The 24,502-nt window shown below is 40.2% G+C and overlaps 1 protein-coding gene across 2 annotated transcripts; it reads right to left on the reverse strand.

The window, feature by feature from the left end:
- Nucleotides 1-4,490: 4,490 nt before the first annotated feature.
- On the reverse strand, nucleotides 4,491-23,734 carry nars1 (asparaginyl-tRNA synthetase 1). Of its 2 annotated transcripts, none has more exons than XM_039779250.1 (15): nucleotides 23,519-23,734; nucleotides 21,381-21,463; nucleotides 21,140-21,205; nucleotides 19,924-20,016; nucleotides 19,724-19,813; nucleotides 17,123-17,201; nucleotides 16,801-16,871; nucleotides 16,150-16,236; nucleotides 14,972-15,193; nucleotides 13,598-13,797; nucleotides 11,997-12,132; nucleotides 11,516-11,629; nucleotides 9,487-9,618; nucleotides 6,780-6,911; nucleotides 4,491-5,430 (listed from the first exon to the last, which is right to left on the reverse strand). In XM_039779250.1, exons 1-15 carry the CDS (start codon nucleotides 23,559-23,561, stop codon nucleotides 5,299-5,301), a joined length of 1,680 nt encoding a protein of 559 aa, XP_039635184.1. In that variant the 5' UTR covers nucleotides 23,562-23,734; the 3' UTR covers nucleotides 4,491-5,298. The 2 variants fall into 2 exon arrangements, with proteins under 2 accessions (XP_039635184.1, XP_039635185.1); XM_039779251.1 differs by having other exon boundaries at nucleotides 5,299-5,430; nucleotides 23,540-23,734.
- Nucleotides 23,735-24,502: the final 768 nt, after the last annotated feature.

Consider the following 24,502-nt stretch of genomic DNA (forward strand, 5'->3'; position numbering starts at 1 on the left):
CGCAGCATTAGTCACGACAGTGACCTTGCACCATTTCATCAAATGAAAATAATCGTGAGTCATTATATACAAAAATTCAGCTTGATACATTTGGTATCTTTGGAAATGTTGGGATCTTCACTAGAATTTAATATAAAAGTCTGTTAGTTTGAACAATATTTGGCAAGTATCATAAGTTTGTAAGTAAAAAGGATACCAAAAAAGTAAAATAATGTGTTTATGACTCTAATGACCTATTTCATGATGTCACACTAAGTGATCCTAAACACACTTTCATAATTAGCAACACTGAGGTCAAAACCGGTTTGTGAAATAGCAAAGACAAACGCTACAGGCTGCAGAGAGTACACAAGCCAATGTATTTTGAATTATGTAAATGCACGATCTAACAGATCGAGTCAGCTTTTAATTTCATAACCCGGGCTGCAGTACCCCGAGGCGCCGCCAGGAGGCCTACTTTGGTTATGCAAGTTTACAATGGAATTGTATAACTAAATGTAAATGTTTAGTTCTTACTCGCTGTGATACCATAGACGGTTAACGGCTACGTGCAGTTTTTACGGATCCTTTGGCTTATACTAAATGCATCACAAGTACTGGATAAGTTCATTATATAACATTAACGTTCAACTGTAACCTACAGTGACGTTGGGCTGCGTCAAAACAACGGAAGTTAGCGACCGGCTAGCTACGGAAACACCGCAATTTGTCTGTAAAAATAAAAGCACCTTTCAGCAAATATTAGGATTTCGAACAGATTACATAGCAAACATAGGCAAGGAATATAACACCTGAGTCGGTTGAGTAAGCATAAAGAGACATTGAAGCTATAATAACATATAATAATATAATAATACAAAGAATTGCGCGTTAATGTTACAGCGAGGATTTTATTGTGAGAGTATTGACAGGAAGTTGAACTTCCATATCGTTGCTAGTTTAACGCCCGATTATAAAATGATGATGACAATGTCAGCGTGTTGTTGAGTTTACGCTCCGTTAGACCGAACAACGCCGTCCCATCACTTAAAAAAAACTTTAAAAACAAAAAAAAAAAAAAAAAAAAAAAACAAAAACACAAAAACAAAAAAAAAAAAAAAAAAAAAAAGTTCTACTCAGATATCAACTGACATTCGCACACAAACTCAAAATTGGATCAAGCGACGCCTTCCCATCACGCCATCATCGTAATTTTATCTCAGTACAAAACGCCGAGTCAAATCTTCAATTACACCTGGCTGAAAACAAAAAAAAAAAAAAAAAAAATTGTTACAAACCCATAAGTTCATTTTATTTACTAAAAAAACACCCCTGATTTGTTTAATTTATATTTTATTCATGTATTCATTATGTAATATGTAATTATAGATTTTATTTCTTTCAGTTATTTAGCCTGATTTTCAACTAGTATGTTCTACTGTTTCAATGAGTAGGCTATGTATGCAACGCAAGAAAAAACAAGATCTCTGCAAAACTTAGTTACTTCAAAAGTAAAATCAAAACATGACTTAACAATAAAGGCAGGACATTGTCTATATGAATTGGCTAGATAAGAATTTACAGGGAAAGATATACAGACAACCTTTTTTTAAGTTTGATTATGAATCTATGATGATCAGCATAGAAAGAATTTAGAAAAGTGTGCACAAAAACATTTACACACGCTCTTAATATTGCAAAGTGTATTCAAAGCCAATGCCATGGGTTGTACAGAGTAATGCACTTTAATTACATTAGGTATGTTACAGTACACCTTTAGTGTAGTGGTTGTTTTGACCGTTTTTTTTTCTTATCATATCTATTTTTTATACATGTTATTGGAAATGTGAATAATTGCATGCTTTTATTGTGGAGACAATTTTTCCACATTTCCGGTCTGAAGCTAGTTTACTCTGGTTTCCTTGCATTGACATAACGCAGAGCCGTTATCTTAGTATGGCGTCACAGCTACGTATGTCTAAATTATAAGATAACCCCGCCCCCGCTGGTCACACCCACTTCAGAGATAGAGAGAGAGAGACAGAGAGAGAGAGAGAGAGTGTGTGTGTGTGTGTGTGTGAGCGAGCGTGTGTGATTATCAGTTATTATAACCATAGACTGTATACGTAACTGTTTAACCCTGTTTCTGGTTCCGGAAAGAAGGAAAAAAGGAAGGAAGAGAGAAGAGCATATCAGTGAGGGGAAAGAGAGGGAGATAGAGGCAGGAAGGAGGGAAAGAAAGAAAGGGGGAGAGCGGGAAGAAACGATGCAGTATTCTGGTAACAGTGCTTGCGATATGAAGAATTAATAAAACACTTTTTTTCTCAAACTAAATACATGCACATTTCCTCAATTTTCACATCCTCCTTCCGCTACAGTATGTGGGCAACAGTATGTGGACACCTCTGTCTACATAGCCTATACATATCCTGTATATTCGGTACACTGTTATGTACTGTTGTCTGGGGCCTCTTGTGTGTCCATATACTTCTGGCCAAGCAGTGTAAATATGCAACTTTTGAATTCAAACTGCTTCATGAAAATAAGATAAGAGATAAGATAAACCTTTTAGAGACCCATACAACGGAATTGTGAGTGCCAGAACTGCAGGTGCATTAAAGACAATAATCAATCTAGACAATAAATAGCTAAAATCAAGAATAATTTAAGACATAAAAACACTAACAAGAGGACAGGAAAAACATTGCACATGGTGTATGATTATTGTAATATTACTGCGGGATGATAAAGGCAAGTTAATGGTTTGGATGTATGTTGAGCGTCCTGATGGCCCATGGAAAGTTTTTCAATCGGTTTGTTCTGGTTTTAATTAAGATTTGAGAACACTGAAGGAACACTAACCTATAAAACTGTCTGCTCAAATAAAACAGCATGATGACGTTGACAAGCAGGAAAGAGTTTTTACAAAGTTGTTGGTTACAAACTGGTCAGGTTCCTTTTGAAATAAGACCAGTTTTTCTAGAACTGAGCCCTGAAGCTGCGTTTCCTTCCTCCTTTTTAAATCACTTGACGAGAATCAAGCAGAAAGCCAAAGAGGAACCAGGAACTGTATTTTCATTCAATTTAATTTATAGTGTAAAATCATAACAGGAGTTATCTCAGGACACTTTACAGATAGAGTAGGTCTAGACCACACTCTATAATTTACAAAGACCCAACAATCCCCCAAGAGCAAGCAAGCAAGCAAGGAAAAACTTCCTTTTTACAGGCAGAAACCTCGGACAGACCCTGACTCTTGGTTAGCGGCCCTCTGACACTGCCGGTTAGGATACAGAGACACTGATACAGATATGGAGAAATATGATTTATAATAATTATAGCAGTTGGTATGATGAACAGTGGCAATTATAGTAATAATGAAGACAATAGCACTATGACTAGAAATAATAGTTGTAGCAGTTCTTAAGAAGAGAAAACGGCAGCTCCTCACAGTCTGTCTGTCTCTCTGCCTGCCTGTCTCTCGCTCCAGTGTGTCAGCCGAGTGTTAATTTCTGTTCAAAATGTAATGTGCTTGCAAAATATAGTTCTCTGTGCTCAAAACATACAATTACTCGCGGAGAAAAAGAACGCCATACCCCTTAAGGGTCGCGGAGCCCCTTGAGATCTCTGGTCTAGAGAGCATAGAAATAGAATAATTCTCATCCTAGTGTGGAGTCTTGTTGATACAAGTGTCCATATGTGTGCATAGTACCATTTTTTGTATCTATACAAAACCACATTTTTACTGGAGATCTCACGCTACTCCTAAAAAGCATATTTCATTGTTTGCTAGCTAGATAAAGTCAGTTAGCCTGTAGCTATTCCTTAACTAAACATTTCATTGTTTGCTAGCTACCTAAAAAGTCAGTTAGCCTGTAGCTATTCCTTAACTAAACACTTCATTGTTTGCTAGCTACCTAAAAAGTCAGTTAGCCTGTAGCTATTCCTTTACTAAACACTTCATTGTTTGCTAGCTAGCTAGCTAAAAAGTCAGTTAGCCTGTAGCTATTCCTTAACTAAACACTTCATTGTTTGCTAGCTACCTAAAAAGTCAGTTAGCCTGTAGCTATTCCTTTACTAAACATTTCATTGTTGGCTAGCTAGCTAAAAAGTCAGTTAGCCTGTAGCTTTCCTTAACTAAACATTTAATTTTTGGCTAGCTAGCTAAAACGTCAGTTAGTTAGCCTGTAACTATTCACGTGCTTTTACAGAAGATTTAAGGGAAGTTTACTTCAACATGCACTCACGGAATACTTCAGTACACTGATTATTCTAGAAGTTTATGTTTCTTTTTGCTGTTACAGTGTGGTAAAAGTCTAAGGTCAAAAGAAAAAGGGATAAATAAATGAACTTGGTTTGCCTTAAGATGAAGAGACTAAAAACATGAAAATTAAAGTTGATTATGAAATTGAATACTCAGCAGGTGATGAGTTTTGGCATTAGCCACCACTCAAAGACAAGGTACAAATGATCTGAACATGGATGTGACATACGCAACCTGAAGAAAACCATCTGTTTGAATCCCATTTATTCAAGTACAGTTTATTGAGTTGAGTATTTTCAGATGAAAAGGCAGAAACATAAACATAATGAGACCCAATGCCAATTTCTAAACCAATTTGATGGACAGGCTGCTGCCCATGTTATATTACTACCTTTGATTTCTAGACCTAGCGGTTTATTTCAGATGAGAAGTAAAATGTTCCCAAATACGTGAAAAGTGCACAAAAGCAGCTGTTGTTTTTTGTGATTTAAGTCTGAACCCACCAATGACGAGAATAAACTTCAGCAAACCACCAAGACAGTCAGGATGGTGTATGTCCTATGAACAATGTTAATAAAATAAATAGTAAGTTAAAAACACTGAATTTAAGGTGGAAAGAGCTATTATTTAGCAGCATTCAAGACCACATTTGAGACATTTTAGTCCAGGACTTGCAGAAAATTACAGGAAACTACAGTGTTTACTATTTGAAATCGGCCAACGAGCAATTATCTGATTCAGGTTTTAATTCAGAACAAACAAAAAGGAAGCTGTGAAGTTTGAGGCAGAGGTGATATCTAACTCTGTCGGAGTGAAGACATTCCCCTTTGCTTGAGGTTTGAGCCAAAAAGACAAAACTGAATTCTTTGCGATTGTATTTAATATTGTAGCAACACGTTGTATGGCTCACAGGGTGCTGCCACATGCCAGGTCCAGATAGAGTGTGTGTGTGTGTGTGTGTGTGTGTGTGTGTGTGTGTGTGTGTGTGTGTGTGTGTGTGTGTGTGTGTGTGTGTGTGTGTGTGTGTGTGTGTGTGTGTGTGTGTGTGTGTGTGTTCAGGGTCGGCAGCGCTGGATGAATCGGGGGTACAGGCAGACATCTCGGATGTGATGTCTGTTCAGCAGCCAAGTGAGGAAACGCTCCAGACCCAGACCGTAACCGCCGTGAGGACACGTGCCGTACTTCCTCTGAAACACAAACACACAGCAGCCTGTTAATACACACTGGTGCTAAGACACAGGAAGAAAACGAGGCAAAGTTCTGGACAGATTTGGAGAATCCACAGGTCAGCAGGGCCTTGTCCACGTCCCACTGTTCCTCGAATTTAAACGTTGTCCACAGCTTTTACAAACAAGCTTCCTATTTCCATCTCAACACCTCGCTGACTAGGATTCTGGTAGCACTGCTACTCTGTGAAGCCCCTTTCCCACTGGGCAAAAAAAAACAACACCACCTAGGGCTGTCACGGTTACTGCATTACCCAACACCACCTAGGGCTGTCACGGTTACTGCATTACCCAACACCACCTAGGGCTGTCACGGTTAGTGCATTACCCAACACCACCTAGGGCTGTCAGGGTTACTGCATTACCCAACACCAACTAGGGCTGTCACGGTTACCGCATTACCCAACACCACCTAGGGCTGTCACGGTTACCGTCAAGCTCATCACCGTGTCACTGCTGGTTTTTCCTTTTCTTTTTCCCATCCCTGTTAGGCTTGTTCAGACTGCCAGGCCAAATCAGTTCTATCCAAATTCTATCCAGATTGATTTTAGGAAGTCTGGACCGCAAAAAAAAAAAAATAAATAAAAACTAAAACAAACATCCAAACCACATTTGGAGGTGGTTTGAAATGCGATTTCAATTGTTTTCTTGCAGATGGGTCTCAGTCCGGACACTCAAATCGGATTACAATATTAACAAATTTCCAATAAGATATGAGTCAGTTATTGGTTGCATTTGCAAGTTTTAACACATAGGCCTAAATCAGACAATGCACAGGCAATTTAGTGAAATCCCTGCAGTTGTGGTCTTGAAATAAGTCCTCATTATCCAAAAACCGAGTAAAAATGCAGTCGATTCCGAGACAAGACCGAGACCTTCAAAAAGTGGTCTTAAGACTAAATGCCTTCTCGAGTGCTGCTGTCTGCGTTTCAATAACGAATGCATGCCTGCCGAAAGCAGCTGAGCGGAGTGGAGGGTCCAGAATTTACACTCCTCCTCAAGGAACTGTTCATTCTTCCGCTGCGTTGTATCTGTCAGATGAACGGCGCTTGGCCCCTTGTGCACCCCCTCGAAACACCTCCTTCCCCCCCCAAAAAAACCAAAACCCCCCCCCCCCCCCCCCCCCCCCCCCCAATAAAAAAAAAATCAATAACCAGAACCAAAATGTTTAACGTTGGGCTTCAATAAAAATTCACTTAAATGATGAATCAATTATCAAAATTGTGCACGGCTGGCTATCAAACAGAATTGCTATTGCGTTCTGGGCCACGATGCATCGAAGCAAAAAGAAAAACTCAGTTGTCGGTTACCTGGTCAGTGTACCAGTAGTACGGGGTCGGGTCGATTCCCTCCCTCTTGTATCCCTCCAGCAGCTCCTCGGCGTCCCAGATACGCATCGAGCCTCCGACGATCTCGCCAACATTTGGCATCAACAGGTCGACCTGCAGGACGCACACACACACACCAGATGATTATATAACTCATAAGTTAGAAAATAACTTCATTGCTTCCTGCACCCAACGTCTCTACGTGGAGTATCAGTTTAAAAGGTACAATATGTAACATTTCTGCTTTAAAATGTCTAAAAATGACCATACCTATGTTATATATTTTTATGAGTTGTGTTCTTACACTATCCCAAATGTTTCCACCAAATGTCAAACCCAGAGAAATCTGTTATTTTATTTTCAGACACGGCACGTTTCCTTTAGTCGCCCGTCAGTGGCGTCATATAACCTTTCACCCTCCAGTTACTCTAACTTCCGTCAGAACACTGGCACCAAGATGATACGTTCAGGAGTAATTGTAAATCATGCAATGTCACAGAAAAAAAATACTTGTAACCGTAATACTGCTTTTTTTTGGCCATAAAGCATCATTTTGTGATTAATTACATCCCACTTTTTATCACAGTAATACAACAGATACCTTATTTATTTTGAAAGTTCAATATCGACAAGTAGCTAACATTGATGCTAATGCTTTGTGGGTAACATTATGAGGTTACAACATCATTCAACACGCTTTAGTATGACTGTTTCGACCACAGTTAACAGGACTGGGCTAACCCACGAATAACTTCACTAGCAACGTTAACTGTATAGATAGACGATTAATCTAATGCTAATTTAGCCAGCTAGAACACCCCGGTCTGTTCGCTGCCTCCTACCCCGGTAGAGAGACTCAGTCGGGGATGACAGCTGACAACAGCCCGGGACATATAGCTAGCTAGCTATCGTTAGCCCCCAGTCAGCTATCAGCCAGCTACTTTTATTACAGCAACCCCCGGCCAGAACTTATCTCCAGTGCCTGGTGCTTACGGACGCTAACGGGCGCTTTAATTAAACGTGGGAAACGGACCATATCAGACCAGGCACCGAGTCACAACAGCGGCCATCCATAGAGTTAGCTACATCTCCGCGAGCGCTACGGTGTATGTTCTGAAAATCTTCCTCCCTCGCCGAATTTCTCCCTCTTGCGTTATACTGTCTTTACGGTTAGCTAAATTAACCTGACAAAAGGTGAGTTAAGCACCAAAACGAAAAGTTAAGATTACTGAAAAGTGAAGGGGAGATAATTCGCGGCAGCTGGGAGATGTTCTGCTGCTGCACAACCGGCATCGAACGTCCTGGCCGCCTTCGTCGGAGATTCCCCCGACAATCCCCACCTGTCTCTCAGCCTCGTTTAGTAGCTAGCTAGCGTTACAACAAACCCCCTCCGCCCGGTGTTGAAACGATCCAAAAGGTGACACTGATATGTGAAATATTTTGTGTTTTAGCTGCTGGCTACTGTTAGCTTGCTGGCTCACGAGCTAACTGGTCAGCTACAAATAAAAATCTAATCAAGAAAAACGTAATTATGTTGGGGAAACTGCAGCTATTTTATTAGAATGAATAAACGTAACGTGAATAAACTTGAACAGGTAAACTCGTCCGTGAACTGATGCATTCTAACTGGCAGCGAAAGTGTTTAACACTTAAAACTCCCATAATTCCACGCAACCAGTTTTACCGTCCATTGTTTTGGTTGAGAGACCCCTAGTGGCAGAAAGTTACATATTGTACGTTTAAGGCCACGATTTCTTCCCAATTAGCCGCACTAGCAACAGTTTGTTTGTCTTGTCGTAGCAACCGGTAGCAACATGCACGTTCATGAGCTTCTCTCTCGTGTATGGTATAGTTAGTTCTCTTAATACATCCATGGTATACGTGGCGAACTCATGAACTCGCCGTTTCATTGTCTAAAATCTACACCGTTAAACATTGTGTTTTCATTGTTCCTAATCGTTTACATGCTTATCTTATTAACGATGGATGTATTTGGACAACCAAGGAGATGGAATCATTATGTCGTGCTCTAGAAGCTAGCTAGCGCTAGCTACTAAGGTTAGCCTGCACATTTATTTAGTTGGATATTGGATGTGAAAAGAAGGAAATGGTTCTTCCATAACATTGCACTTTAGATGTGTGTAAATTTCCCACACCAGGAGTAATTTATATAGTTCTATTTTATAGCGATCGATTATCTGTTCAAAAAATGTTCTGTTTGTGGCCGGGTTGGATCAGTGGTGGAGCGGGCGCGCATGTACTGAGAGGTTTGTGCCTCGACGCAGGGGTCCGGGTCCGACCTGTGGCGGTTTCCTGCGTGTGTTCCCCCTCTCTCTCCCCTTTCTCACCTAGCTGTCCTGTCAAAATAAAGGCAGAAAAAGCCCCCCAAAAAATGTTCTATGTAAAATGTTCTAATAAAGAAAAGATAGAAAATAAATATTTGAGTGTGCTGTAAAGTGGTTAGGAAAAATGAAATTGAAATCAGCTAAAATCTGTATCGGCAGGTCAAACTCAATGGAAAATCGGCCTAGAAAATTGTAATCGGTGCAGCTCTACTCTAAAACAATAGGAATGTTTCAAGTATCTCTAGTTGTTTTAGACCACTGCAGGAAAGAGCCACCCTGATGTACCTCCTGGTTTTGTGCCCAAAGTTCAACTAGATTCAAGTTTGGCCCCGTGGGGTTCGTACCGACTCGGTGAGGCGTTTGTCCTCGGGACAGCGCTGCATGTAGAAGGATTTGATCTCAGCCGGGAAACGACAAAGCAGGATGGTCTCGTTGATGGCGTCTGTCATCAACCGCTCTGGAGCCTCAGGGATGTCCTGAGAGGGAGGCAGACAACAGACGAGTCAAAACACAGAATTAAATATCCAATTCAGGCCACACACAAAAAAGGGGGATTTCACAAATAAAGAAATGATTGAAGTAAGTTTGAGTAACAATTTCTTCAAACTTGTTGTTGATGAAAATCAAAGAGAGGACAAATCTTTACAATGCTGTCTAATAACTACTAAATATGTTTAAAAAAAAATAAAAATTCCACAAAGTATAACTAACGAATAACAAAATCATGAATGTTGTGAGTAGTGACACAAACCTCTTGAGCTCTGTCAATGAAAAGCATGGTCACACGTTTCTGACAGAATAATAGAGCTCCAGCTGACAGTAAAGACAGCCACACCCTCTACAGGGGAATCTGGGAACTGCAGCTGACCACTCAGCACTTCATTACTGACTGGATCTGATGACCCCGCGGCTCCACAGATGTTTAATAAGGAACACAACCGAACTTCAGACTGAGAACAGCACAAACTCAGCTGGGAGCTCTTTAACTTCCTGCATCCAGCAGAGCCAATGACGTACAGGAAAACGACATGGACAGTAAAAACTACATCAACACCATACTCTTACAGGATGACAGCGGACATGAAATCAAAGGGATTTCTGGGCTACTGAGTCATGATGTGAGCTAGTGCTGCAAAGATTAATCGATTAGTTGTCAACTATTTTTAAAATTTTTGATAATCGATTAGTTGGTTTGAGTAAGTTTTTTAAGACAAAAGTCAAAATTCTCTGATTCCAGCCTCTTAAAATGGGAATATGTTCTAGTCTCTTCTCTCCTCTGTGACAGTAAACCGAATATCTTCGAGTTGTGGACAAAACAAGACATTTAAGGACATCATCTTGGGCTTTTGGGAAACACTGCTCCACATTTTTCACCATTTTCTAACATTTTATAGACCAAACAACTAATCGATTAATCGAGAAAAAAATCAACAGATTAATCGACCATGAAAATAATCGTTTTCAGTAAGACACGTTAGGCCGTAAACCGTTTAAATCTGAGCAGGTGCGACTCACATCGGGCAGTGACACTTACATGTACCCAGCATGCAATTCGGCAGTTTAACATTGACAAGGGTCCCCTCTAAATACACTACACCGTGTCTCAAGAGCTCGCTCTGACTCAGCACTTCATTTGGTCCTCAGCTAAACACCCGCCCAGTGTGACAGACAGACAGACAGACAGACACAGAGACAGACAGACAGAGTGACAGACACAGAGAAAGACAGAGACAGACAGACACAGAGAAAGACAGAGACAGACAGACACAGAGACAGACAGACACAGAGACAGACAGACACAGAGACAGACAGACAGAAAGACACACAGACAGACAGAAAGACACAGACAGACAGACAGACACAATGACAGACAGACAGACAGACACTTGTCCATTTTAGTTATATAAAAGACAATGAAGCATATGTTGAACTGTAAAGGTTAATTAGTTTTCTGTTTCCCTATCTTTAATTTGAAGACATTTTCTGAAACCACCTGTGGCTCCTGGGTGTGTGACGGATCCTTTACTGCAGTTACACACAAAATGCTTTTATTTAAATTAAAATTTTGAGTGTTTCATTTTTTTTTTTTTAAGCTGTTCGATCGGCTGAATATTAATCTCATTTGAATGAACGGGAGCAGAGGAAACAGTGTCTCGCGCACACACACACACACACACACACACACACACACACACACACACACACACACACACACACACACACACACACACACAGCTCTAATGTGAGCTCTACTGACAAGAACTCAAATAATGTGTGTAAGATATTCTGGTGTGTGTGTGTGTGTTAGATATTCTGGTGTGTGTGTGTGTGTTAGATATTCTGGTGTGTGTGCGTGTGGCGTTTAGTCGTCACCTCTCCGAACTCGTAGTAGGAGCCGTCGTCCTTCTTGACGTCGTGCTCTCTGAGCCACTCGATGGCTTCAGTGTAGTTCATCCTCTTGAATGGCCTCTTGGGGGGTTTGAAGTTCTAGGAAAAAAAGAAAAACACCATCAAAGAAATATATTATTACTATGAAATGACTATGACATACACAATTTACCCATGTGGTTATGAAGAGCAGGGGATCAAAAGCTCCAGAACAGCTACTAAATGGAGCTTGAGGTAAGATTGTTATGTCAACTGCGGTTTCAAATGTCCAGGGTGAACTTTGCAGCTCAACGTTACCACCACTGTTATTGTTGGCTAATACCGATGTATAAAAATGAATTGTAATGATGATTTGTTTTTGCGCTAAATCAACTGTTAATTAGGAAGTCGTGTGACAAAACGTAACACCCGTTATAGCTTGAGCACGTTCCAACATATAAAAAAAAGAAGAAAAAAGGTGCCGTACTGGGTTGATGTCGTAGAGCAGCGGTGCGGCGGGGGATTTGAGCACTCGGTCCACCACGTCACACACCAGATCCTCCAGTCTGTTCAGCAGATCATCAAACGTCATGAAGGGACACTCGGCCTCGATGTGAGTGTACCTGAACACGGGGAAAAAGTAGCGTTTTTCTTATATGAGATGAGGTGAATTGGTAGTTTGTGGCTTTCATGTCATTAATATTACTCATTTATGTAAAAAATTTTTAGAAATATTGACTGAACTTTGCGTTCCTGTCCTGTCTTGATGTTAAGCTACAGTTGCAGCTAGGGCTGGGCAATATATGGATATTAAATTGATATCGATATACTTTAATATATAGTCTTACATTTTGGATATGGTAATATGACACAATTTCCTGGTTTTAAAGGCTGCACTGCAGTAAAGGGATGTCATTTTCTGAACTTACCAGACTGTTTAAGCTGTTCTATAATTTGCCTTTACCCACTTAGTCACTGTATCCACATTACTGATGATTATTTATCACAAATGTCATTGTGTAAATATTTCGTGAAAACACCAATTGTCAACCCTACAGTGTTGCCGCAACATCGACATCGAGGTATTTGGTCAAAGATATCGTGATATTTGATTTTCTCCACATCGCCCAGCTCTAGTTGCCGCACTAATGAATCTCCCACCCTGTTGTGAGAATGACACGTCGCGCTTGTGCTGCTGCCTATAACGTGTTATCAGTAGAGGTCGCTCAGCTGGCATGCAGCTATGCACAGGTAAAGCCACTACTGCACTGCGGTTAAAGCCTAGAGGGCTTGGGATGGGATGTCGTGTCATGCCATATATGGGTTGCTCAGGGATTAATACACCATGGGTACAGTGCGTTTCACTGCAGACTGTTCATCAGGCTGATGAACGTACAGTGAGCACCCAAAAGAGCAGGTAACATGATGGGAAAATACAGTCACTTCATTCCATCACATGCCGATTTAAAACAGCCATATATAGCTGTTGTTATGACTTTTGTGTCCCTACTGCAATAAACTATTTCTAATTCTCCATCACGTTTCTGTCACAGTCTAGAGATGCAAATCTCCACGAGCTTAATAAGGCTGAAGACTGCTGCAAATTGACATCAAGTACTTTCACACACAGTGAAGCCCAGAAGTTACACTGTGATCACGGTTTAGCATAGGGATTTGCTTTTGCATCACAAATTTATGAAAAACATACTGTACTGTTGTCAAGAGGGGAGGAGAGGGGGATAAAAGAGTCTCTCCCTCCTGCAGTGGTCAAACAGAAATTTGAATGGCTGCTGCGGAATACGCATCAGTGGCCAGGACATAAAAAACATAAGCCTTTAAGAAATATACTGATAACTTCTCTGTGAATTTCTCTGTGATCACAGTACAGCTTTTGTCATTGAAAACTATTTAACACACAGAAACAGACAATTATGTGACTGAAAACTATGAAATCACTGGTTCAGCTATATTCAAACAATCTAGAAAACAGTTATCTGCCTGTGCTCGGCTAAAAGCTAAATTTGACTGTAAAGAAAGTTCCTACATCGGGCTACTTAAGTGTACTTTAGTGTTGAACAGCATGCTCACTCGGACAGGTGTCTGCGGGTGCGGGACTGCTCGGCCCGGTACGACTGGGCGATGCAAAAGGTGTCGCCCAGGGCAGGTATGCAGGTCTCCAGGTAAAGCTGAGAGGACTGCGTCAGGTACGCCTGCTCGCCAAAGTAGTTGAGGTTAAAAAGTGTGGAGCCGCCCTCCACCTGAGTCTGCACCAGGGTAGGAGGAGTGATCTACTCCCAGAAAACAAAAACAAAAAAACATAGACAAACACAAATAGATAAGGCAGTTAGAAGGCTGCAGCAGAATGACTTGCATGTGTCTGAAGTCTGATTCGCAAGTTATCTGTTCACTAAGGTTGGGTTCCTGGGCTAGTACAATAACTGATTTGTTGTTAAGCTCAGAGGGTGACTAGTTTATAATTAACTGCAATTTATGCGGCGAAAGTGTGGCGTATTTGAAAAAATGTGGCCCCCGCATAAATATGCGGACTTTGGCTGATTATGCATTGAATTATGCGATCGCATGATCACGTTTTTCTGGAGGGACTGTATAATTCAGAAAAGTTTTTTTTGCCACAGTACAAGAATTTGCCTTGATGAAGAATAAAGATAAAGTAAAGAATATATAGTATCTGCAATGAGCAGGATAAAGGGTAGTGCAAGTATAGTGGCTGGGAGGGGGCTTTGATATATACAGTTACAATTAAGTGAGACTAAAGGATAATAGAAATTCTTGGCTGTTGTCTAGTTAATGAAACATACAAAAATAAATATTATTCAAGTTATAATCCTTTCCTGCTCACTCTCCTGCTGCTGTATCAGATGTGTATTAGTTACTGCTAATGCAAATCCATTATAGGAAACCAGTTCCCACTGCTGCTGTTTCAAATTAAAAGTGCAAGAAGACATGGGAAAGGGATCTGAGGATTATACTGGCTGACGAGGAGTGGGACAGAATCTGTAGGAATATTAAAACTACATCACGCGATGTGAGGTTGCGCTTCATTCAGTTCAAGTTTATGCATCATTTCTATTCTATTGGACTCCCTCCAGATTGTTTAGAATTGGTCTGAAAGACACACCAAATTGTTGGAAACGTAATACAGAGGACAACCAATTACTTCATGACCTATGGTCCTGTGATAAAGTCCAGGAATTTTGGACCGGGATACATAATAACCTCATTTCTTTTCATTTTAACCTTCAAAATGTAATGTATGTGCTTAAAAAATATATGTCTCTGTGCTAAAAATATACAATTGCTCGCTCAGAAATGCTACAGCTGCTATCATCTGCGACATTTGTCATTTAAACCTGTGAAAGCAACAGTCTGACTGGATAAAATGATTGTTTTGTTCATTGCTTTGTGCCAACAGAAATAAACTCAGGCGCTGGTGTGCTTCACCTCGTAGTATCCGCGGCTGAAGAAGTGTTCCCTGAAGCACTGCGTGACGGTGGATCGCACTCGGAGGACCTTGGAGACGTTCTCTCCTCTGATCAGCATGTGTCGGTTGTTCAGCTGGACGTCCACATCCGACTCTTCGTTCAGCAGGTTATCTGCCCCGCCTGCTGGAGCTAAGCCAATCAGCTCCCAGAAGTCACAGTGCAGCTCGTGGCCTCCGGGCGCCTGGAAGAGCAAAACAAGACTGACGACCTTCTTCATGTTTCTTGATACTGCATCCACCCTGCAGTACTACTGCATGCACCCTGCACTATAACTGCATGCACCCTGTACTATTACTGCATGCACTTTGTACTATTACTGCATGCACCCTGCACTACAACTACATCCATAATCTTATTATTTGACCAAGTGACACCGGAAGAAGATAGTAGCTTCTAAAACAAACTATCTAGGTCTTAGCACAAACAGACCCAAGTCTATCTTTTCAGTAAAGATATTCAATTTACATTAATAATTTTACAAACAAATCTATCAAGCGTTGCATACCGAAAAAAAAAACGTTTGCTTCTTCTCTAGAAGAAGGATAAAACTACCTTGAACCTCCGTGCCAGCAGAGCACTGTGATGAAACTCGTAGAACTAAAATACACTCTTAGGTACTGTTAAGTAGTTACAAAAATCTGATTAACCTGCTGCATGTACAAACCCCAATTCCAATGAAGTTGGGACGTTGTGTAAACTAAAAAATAAAACAGAATACAATGATTTGCAAAACCTTTCCAACCCATATTTAATTGAATACATTAAAAAGCAAGGGGATGTAACACAGTGGTAAACATGCCCCTCTCCCAGCTTTTTTGGAAAGTGTTGCAGGCATCAAATTCAAAATGAGTGAATATTTGCACACAAAAAAACAAGGTTTATCAGTTTGAACATTACATATCTTGCCTTTGTAGTGTATTCAATTGAATATAGGTTGAAAAGGATTTGCAAATCATTGCTTTCTGTCCCAACTTCATTGGAATTGGAGTTTGCAGATGTGGATCTTACAGGGACTAGGTTGATACAGTTCATGTAAATATGTTGTCTGTTCCACCAGTTCCTGCTGGTTTCCTTTTTTTTTTTGCACGCATGTACACTTACTGCAGATTCTGTCTGTTAAGCAGCAGGTGTGTTTACCTGTTTCCCCTCAGGAACAGGAGTGACAGTCCCGTACAGAGCTACAGTACTCTCTGTGGACAGCACCAAGCCATTGTAGCACTGGCACTGAAGTCAAGAAGGAGAAAAACAAGCCAGTGTTAGCATCAGAGGCAAGAATACAGCAGGACCGTTAACTTGTGTGACATTGATAACTTGTGTTTGAAGCGCTTACTAAATTTGAAAAATCAAACATGTTCGTTTTGAGCATGCTCTGATGAAAAGCTTTATTTTGCCTTATTTTGATTTCAACATTTGTACAAGTAAATCAGGTTTGAGGCTTACAAGATGATGTAAGTGTTTGTCATCCACTTATACTGAGTAACAAACACAACCTCAAGTGTGGTGTGTGTGTATTTATCTAAATTAACTGATTCTCCAGTCAGTTTTTTTGGTTACATCCTTTGTTTCACATTCTTGATTTCAAGTTAATTCCATTTCCCGAAAAACTAAATTACTTAAAAACCTAGCTTTGTTACAGTTGTCTTTTTGTAAATAATAAAGCCATGGAAATTAAAACATACACACTTTTAGAAGATAATTGATCTCAGCTTCAATTATTATATAACATAAAGATAGACAAAAGATTAAACACTATAAAGAGTGTAAAATAGTGACGTTATAAAGCTGTACCAGGAGATCAGACAGGACACACTGGAGGAAACCAGTTCCGTCTCTCAGCACGATGAACATCAGGTTCTTCCCTGTAGGAGACAGGAAATATACGGTGAGCAAAGATATCAGTCAAACACTCTGTCAACGAAATATAAAACTAAGAGACATTCTGAACTTAAGTGTGCCCTTTTCCGCTCTGAAGCCAAAGATAGAAACTAATTTACCACACAAACATCTTCTAACTCGGCTGTTAGATTCCTTTTTAAATGGAACGTCAGGAATTAATAAACAGCTACAGGCTAAACCGGTTCTGTTTGTTTTCATGTGCCAGGCTCCTCACCCTGTCTCCTGAGGCGGTGAACCCATCCAAACACTTTGACTCTCTGCCCTCTCTTGGCCTCCAGATGATGGATTTTAACCTGCAAACAAGGTTAACACTTATGTCATTAGCACAACAGGGCACAACTATATTTGGGGTTGGGCACTTTTTTGGTAATATTTTCTTATTCTTTGCTCAGACAGCTCCTGATTAAAAACAAAATGCTGCAAATTTTAGACACTCGTGTTTAGACAACATTGAACGCTAAGACGAGCCCACCCTTGTTTTAACGATGACCTACTTGGCTCCTTGTAGCTCAAGACAATTGAACAAATTAGGAGAGAAATGTCTCCAATCCTATGTAAAATACAAAGTTGATTACATGACCAATATATCAGGTATTATGGCTCCATCAATGTAATGGAAAAACTATTTTTGTAGAAAAACACATTTCTAAATTTGTTATATTCATAATATAATTAAAAACATAATGCATATTTTATTTATATAGGATTGTGAGGTTTTATTGCAACTTCAGTAATGTCTGCCTAAAGGACAAAACACAGCTCTGTCAGAGGCACAGCAGCCTTCAGTGGTGTTGATAGGCTATTCCTTGTGTGTAACCAATCACAGAGTACTGTGGGCGGGACATTGAGTGAGACTACAGAGTAGTGACACAGAGACAGGCGACTGCATCTGAGCCAAAGTAGCGTTTTTCTTATATATATATATATATATATATATTTCAATTTCAATATATTAAATCTAAATTATATCAAATCAATATAACTTTAATAATTCCATTACTAAAAATCCTCGATGCTAAATTCTTTGCCTCGAAGCTTCGTTTAAACAATGTAACTAAAGTTGTATGCCGCTGTGTTACCGCACGGATGATTGTAACGGTCGCACAACGGGCTGACGCTGCTGTTGACCGTTCTCTTAATACATCCATGCTGTTGATACATGCCATGAAGACTGACGGCACAGATTACAAAATAAGCGAAAATAATGCTTAAAAATATTAGTGTTTACTCCTGTTATTGTATGCAATTTAAGCAATACAATTGTTGCTTTTTCTAAAAATGAAACCTCTCATTTATATATTTACTATTGCTATTTACTATAAAGCAAAAGCATTTCTTATCCAGAGAGCTGGCGAGTTGTCAAAACAGACATGAGGAGAATGGAAGTGTTCCATAATGGATGCCTCCGACGAATATGCCAGATCTTTTGGCCTAATAAGATCTCCAACACTGAACTGTACAAGAAAACGGGAAGCCGGAGTATCACCAAGGAGATTACGCACAGACGCCTGAGATGGCTAGGACATGTGTCGAGGATGGAGCAGGGCCGCGTCACAAAAGTCGCCCTAAGATGGACACCACCTGGCAAAAGAAAACCTGGGAGGCCCAATACCACCTGGCGCAGAACTGCGACACAAGAGCTGGAACAGATGAACCGGTCATGGGGAGAGGCCCAACATGCTGCCAGGGACCCAATGCAATGGAGAGTGCTCACTGAAGCCTTATGTCCCATAGGGGATGAAGAGGAACGATGATGATTTCTTATCCGATTACTCGATGGAATAATCAGTAGAATACTCGATAGCTGCAGTCCGTAATCGGCACCCTCCCGCCAGATAGGTCGGACCCCCGTGTTTAACTATATATATCTATAAATGTTACGGCTGACAAAAGAAATAAATAAGTTTGCCCATTTAACATATCTCTGCAATTCAACTCAACTCAAGTACCAGTTGTGTAGCATGGGGTATCGTTTGGGTTTTTTCTGTTACCGGTGCTAAAGCAATTCTTTTAAAACGGTGCCGGTGATTGATTGATTGATTGATTGATTGATTGATTGATTGATGATTGTTGTTGTTAGCGCACAGTGGGGTCCTCAACGTTTTTTAACCAAGGACCTCTTAACTGAAGAGAAACGGGGCAGGGACCCCCTACTACATAGATTGTATAAAATAAAGTTGCATATTAAACTGGGCCTACAATAACGTGTAGGGCAGCCCAAACCCCTTCTGCATACGTTTTTTGCATAGAAAACTAAGCTATTAAAAGAATAATTGTTGGCATGATTTAATTAATGATCTTTTAATGTTAAGCATACATGTGGCACATTGAATTCTTAGGACTATCTTACCTATAGGCCAGTAAGCCTATCATTAGTGGAGATTTATATTTGCTAATGATATGTTGGATTCATGTTAAGACATTTTAAGTTTTGAAAAAAAAAAAACTTTCAAAAATTAACAATAATTTGGAGCCCCCCCTCCCCCCGCAGTGACTCTGAGGACACCCTAGGGGTCCCAGACCCCCTGTTGAAGATCTCTGGTCTATATAACAGTTAAATACTTATGTCCACGTATCCACATATACTATGATTTGTGTTATCAAGCATTCATTAATTGTCTATGCACCAGTTACAAATGCTTTAAATGTGGAGTTGTGATTAATGACAAATACGGTGATAAACACTTAGAATGAAGTTTAAGATAAAGCGTAACCACAAAAAGTCATTAAATCAAAGGTTTTAGCAGTTCTGCCAACATCCAATGAGGACATTAGATACAGACACGGATAAAATGGTAGAAACTTTATGACTGACCGTTTCAGGCGTAGGCAGGCTGGGGTTGTTCTCAATGATTATCTTCTTGGCTTCTTCAATGTTCTTCTCTCTCCTGTCGTTGTCCTCTGCCTGCCACAACAGACATGGAGCAAACATTTAAAAACACCGCATCTGCTTCTTGATCGTACAGACATGAATCCTAGCTTGTTGCTCTCGCAGGAGATGTGAAGCAAACACACCTCCTTCTTTTCTTTGGCATCGCACTTCATCTGCTCGCGGTTAAAGGCCTTCTTTGCGTTCTTCATCTGCGTCTTAGAGATCACGGCCCAACGCTGAGGAAGAGACAAAGGAGAAACACTAATGAACAGACTGAGAAAAATAAATGAAATCAACATATGTCAGTTTATTCTTGGGCATCCAGAGATAGTGGATTACACGTCAATGTTTTTTTCCTTTACTTTAAAAAGGGGACATACCATGAAAAACTCACTTTTTCAGTGTTTGTGCACATACACGTGGGTATCAGGAGTGCCTACCAACCCACAAACTTAATAAAACAACGAAAATAAGACAACTCAGTAAGTTATTTGTGGGCTGCCTTTGTTAAAAAAACATGGGACTCAACCACTCAGATTTGGCTTCCCTTCCTATGTCACTGCAGGCTCACGCAAGCCAATCAGAGCAGACTGGTCTATTTGGGAGGGGGACTTTAAAAGAGAGGCGCTGTGCGGGTTGGCTCAGTTGGAAGAGCAGGCGCACATTTACATAGCGGTTTATGCCTCGTCACAGAGGTCCAGGGTTCGAGTCCGACCTGTGACGATTTCCTGCATGTCTTTCCCCTCTCTCTCCCATTTCTCACATAGCTGTCCTGTCCAATAAAGGTGGAAAAATCTTTAAAAGAGAGGCTCTAAAAAGTAGTGTTTTAGACAAAAGGGTGATATTATGAGAAAGATAATGCGTGAACATTAAAGCATGTTTTAGTAGAAACCCGAAATACAAGTAGAAACCTGAAAAGAAGAACGATGTTTCTCCTTTCAAACTGTTTGACGTCTAGTGCAGCTTATCTATTGTGCATCTACTGTATCAAGCGGCACCAAGACCTGTTTCGGCAGGTTTTTACTGCAGTCAAACACTGGTGCAGCTGAACAGTGGCAAAAACCTTCGGCAGATGATAGTGGGTAGATGAATTAGTGAAAACAGACGCTGCAGCTCTGGTCGGAATAAAGCCTGCAAAGTCCAAAGTGAGGATTTTCTACACCATCTAAAACCAGACAGAATAATTTCCTGTGTGTGTGTGTGTGTGTGTGTGTGTGTGTGTGTGTGTGTGTGTGTGTGTGTGTGTGTGTGTGTGTATATATCTATATCTATATATCTATATATATATATATATATATATATAGACATACAGAATATAGAAAATAAGAAAAAGATTTTTTTATATTTTTTTAAACCAACCTCTCCCTCCTTCTGTGATTCTACGTAGATGGTCGGAAACGGCTCCTTCCCAGCGAACATCAGAGCCTGTGAGGATTTGTTCATAAACACAGTGAGATGCTGACGGACAAATCAGTGCAACTGGATCAACCAGTGAGGCAAATATCAATAATATGCCTACTATTTTTACTACCGTTTGAAACACGTGCCTGGAAATAACAACAAAATAACAGAGGTACTTTAACATACATGACCGTTCTACCTTGAGAGGAGTTTTGAAGGGTTTCTGCTGCGTGCCGTCCCCATCTTGGTCACTGCCACATTTGTCCGATACATACATCTCACCTGTGAAGCAGAGGCAGAGTGAGACGCAGAACTAGAGCTGGGCAATATATCGATATTATATCTATATCATGATATGAGACTAGATATCGTCTTACATTTGGGATATCGCAATATCGTGATATGGCATAAGTGGTGTCTTTTCCTGGTTTTAAAGGCTGCATTACAGTAAAGTGATGTCATTTTCTGAACTTACCAGCCTGTTGTAGCTGTTCTATTATTTGCCTTTACCCACGTAGTCATTACATCCACATTACTGATGATTATTTATCAAAAATTTCATTGTGTAAATATTTTATGAAAGCGCCAGTAGTCAACACTACAATATCGTTGCGGTATCGATATCAAGGTATATGGTCAAAAATATCGTGATATTTGATTTTCTCCATATCGCCCAGCCCTATGCAGAACTCCCTCTCACTCATATTAAATACCTGGGGGTACTCCTCTTTGTGTACCATTTGCTAAAAAGTACACTTTCCAGCTGTTCTAGGAAATGATGGTTGAACGCTCAGAAAAAGGCCCCACCCTTACACTGAACAAAGCCAATCAACACTGTTCTGCTCATCTACCTCATGTATATTTCAATCTTTTATAAGATTATTTTTGGGGGATTTTAGGCCTTTATTCGATAGGACAGCTTAGACGCGAAGGGGGGCTAGAGAGGGGGAATGACATGCAGCAAAGGGCAGGTCGGAATTGAACCTGCAGCCGCTGCGGCGAGGACTGAGCCTCTGGGGCCCACGCTGAGCTATCCAGGCGCCCGGTATATTTCAATCTTACAATTACAATATTGTTATTAATATATTACCACTGCACTGAACTGCCTTGCACTACATTTATATTTAAATCTTAAATCTCAGAATACACTGATATTGCACTATTCCTTCCCTCTCTTCAATTGTTATTGTATATTTCTTGTAAATTCTATTGTATTGTTATACTGTATACTTAACAGTATTTTTTATATTTCTTACTGTCGGTTTGTTTATGCAAACCTGGCAAATAAAGCTGATTCTGATTCCAGATTTACATCTTCAGTAGGAACCGTTTGACTATGGTCACACACAAAGTGCCAAATACAGGTTAGGTTAGTCCGAAAGTAATGACAGACTGACTACCATATTTGTTTTCTATTTCTTATACTTTATATATATTTTTTCTCCTATGTCTTCTTAATGTATTTGTGTTATTCTGAGGTGTGTACATTTTTTTGTCTTTTGAGCTGCTGTAGCGCAGGAATTTCCCCAGTGTGGGATTAATAAAGTTTATTTTATCTTATCTTATCTTACATTTTTGGTCATCAGTACATCAGCCCCTGTTTTCGCTGAAGGATGAGTAAGTTTAGAACTTCTGCCTCCTGAAGCAATATTTATGGATACACATTTTAAAGAGCTTAGTCATCTGCAGCTTTAGCAAACCAACTTCATTGTTCCTCAATTTCCTTTAGTAAGGTACAGTCAGAGCTTTAAGTTACTAACAGCCACCAGACGTTTTGCTTGGTACGGACTCAGAGACATGAGAATAACGTTAGATGAAATGTGTTAATAATACATGCAGAGTATTCTGACCCTACATGTGTTGACAAGTGGTGCTTAAAGACGAAACCGAAAGCATCACAAATGACTGAAATATTGTATATTATTATTGTATATTGCTGACTTATTTTTATTTTTACATCGTTGACTAAAAGACAGTAAAATTACAAAGCAAAAATTACACCGGGTTAACTGACTGACGCAGCCCCTTAGCTGCTGTACAGGCAACTGACAGCTGTCATTGGTTAAATATTTACGGTTTCCTCTGTCTGGCTAATTTTGTATCTTTAATCGGCATCGCAGGCTAAGTTAGCGCTAAGTGACTGTGGTGTAGCTAAACCTGATATCGAATCAGACACCTAGCTACAGAATCAGAAATTAGCGTTAGCTTAAATGCTAACTGCTTGCAGCATTGCATAGATATATGGCAGCATTGCAACTGATGCAATATGCTGGACACACGTTTATCTGGGAGTTAGCTCACTAGCTTGCTAGCTCAGGTTAGCTATTTCTTTCTTACCCACTGAGACCTGTTCCACACCTTTCGTTATCTCCGTCGCCATGTCAGACCAGGTGTTAAGACAGTCCGCTGAGAAGTGGAAACTGAAGAATATTTATTCAAAAAAATGGAAATGAAACGCCAGAATCTACTGTAGGTGGCGTATATTCCGCTCTGATTCAGCAGCTGCGGAAAATGTAACTTTACATCAGCCCAGCCCATTGGCCCAGCCGCAGCTCAGGGGAATTGACGGACGGCTTTCGGCACAGTTTACTGATTGGCGAGCGTGTAAACGTCACTTCCCATAACAGCAAATCCAATTGGTGGGGTTCCTTGTCAGTTAACTGGTTATATCATAGACAAGAGGAGTAGGGCCACATGTGAACAATGTATTCTGAGTGTAAAGTCAGAATTCTGACCTTTTTTTTAAGTCAATTTCTTTTTTAAGTTTACATTTCTTTTCTCTGCTAAAACAGATTTATGTCATGTGCTGATTGTAGGGAAGAGGATTAGGGCCAAAAGTCAGAATTCTGACTTTTTTCTCAGAATTCTGACTTTAAACTCAGAACTAGAGATGGCCTGATACCATTTTTTGCTTCCCGATACCGATTCCGATACCTGAACTTGCGTATCGGCCGATACCGAGTACCGATCCGATACCAGTGTGTCATATATTTTATTATGTTTTAACAACTATATACTACTATCCCTGTATGGATGTGATATGATTTCTATCTTTGTTGTCGGTCTGGCTCAGGTTAAACTCTTTGTGAAACATGAACAAACACAACAATGAATGCCCCAGAACTTTCTTTTATTATCCAGTTTGACAGTCAGTTATAACGGAAAAAGAACATAAACTACTTTAACGTAGATTTTCTTCAGGGCTTTATTATGAGGTAACGGATCGGTGCATAAACTCCAGTACTTCCCGATACCAATACCAGCGTTTTAGGCGGTATCAGAGCCGATACCAATACTGGTATCGATATCGGACCATCTCTA

The sequence above is a fragment of the Perca fluviatilis genome, chromosome 17 (assembly GCF_010015445.1).
Source record: "Perca fluviatilis chromosome 17, GENO_Pfluv_1.0, whole genome shotgun sequence".
Classification (NCBI taxonomy): Eukaryota; Metazoa; Chordata; class Actinopteri; order Perciformes; family Percidae; genus Perca; species Perca fluviatilis.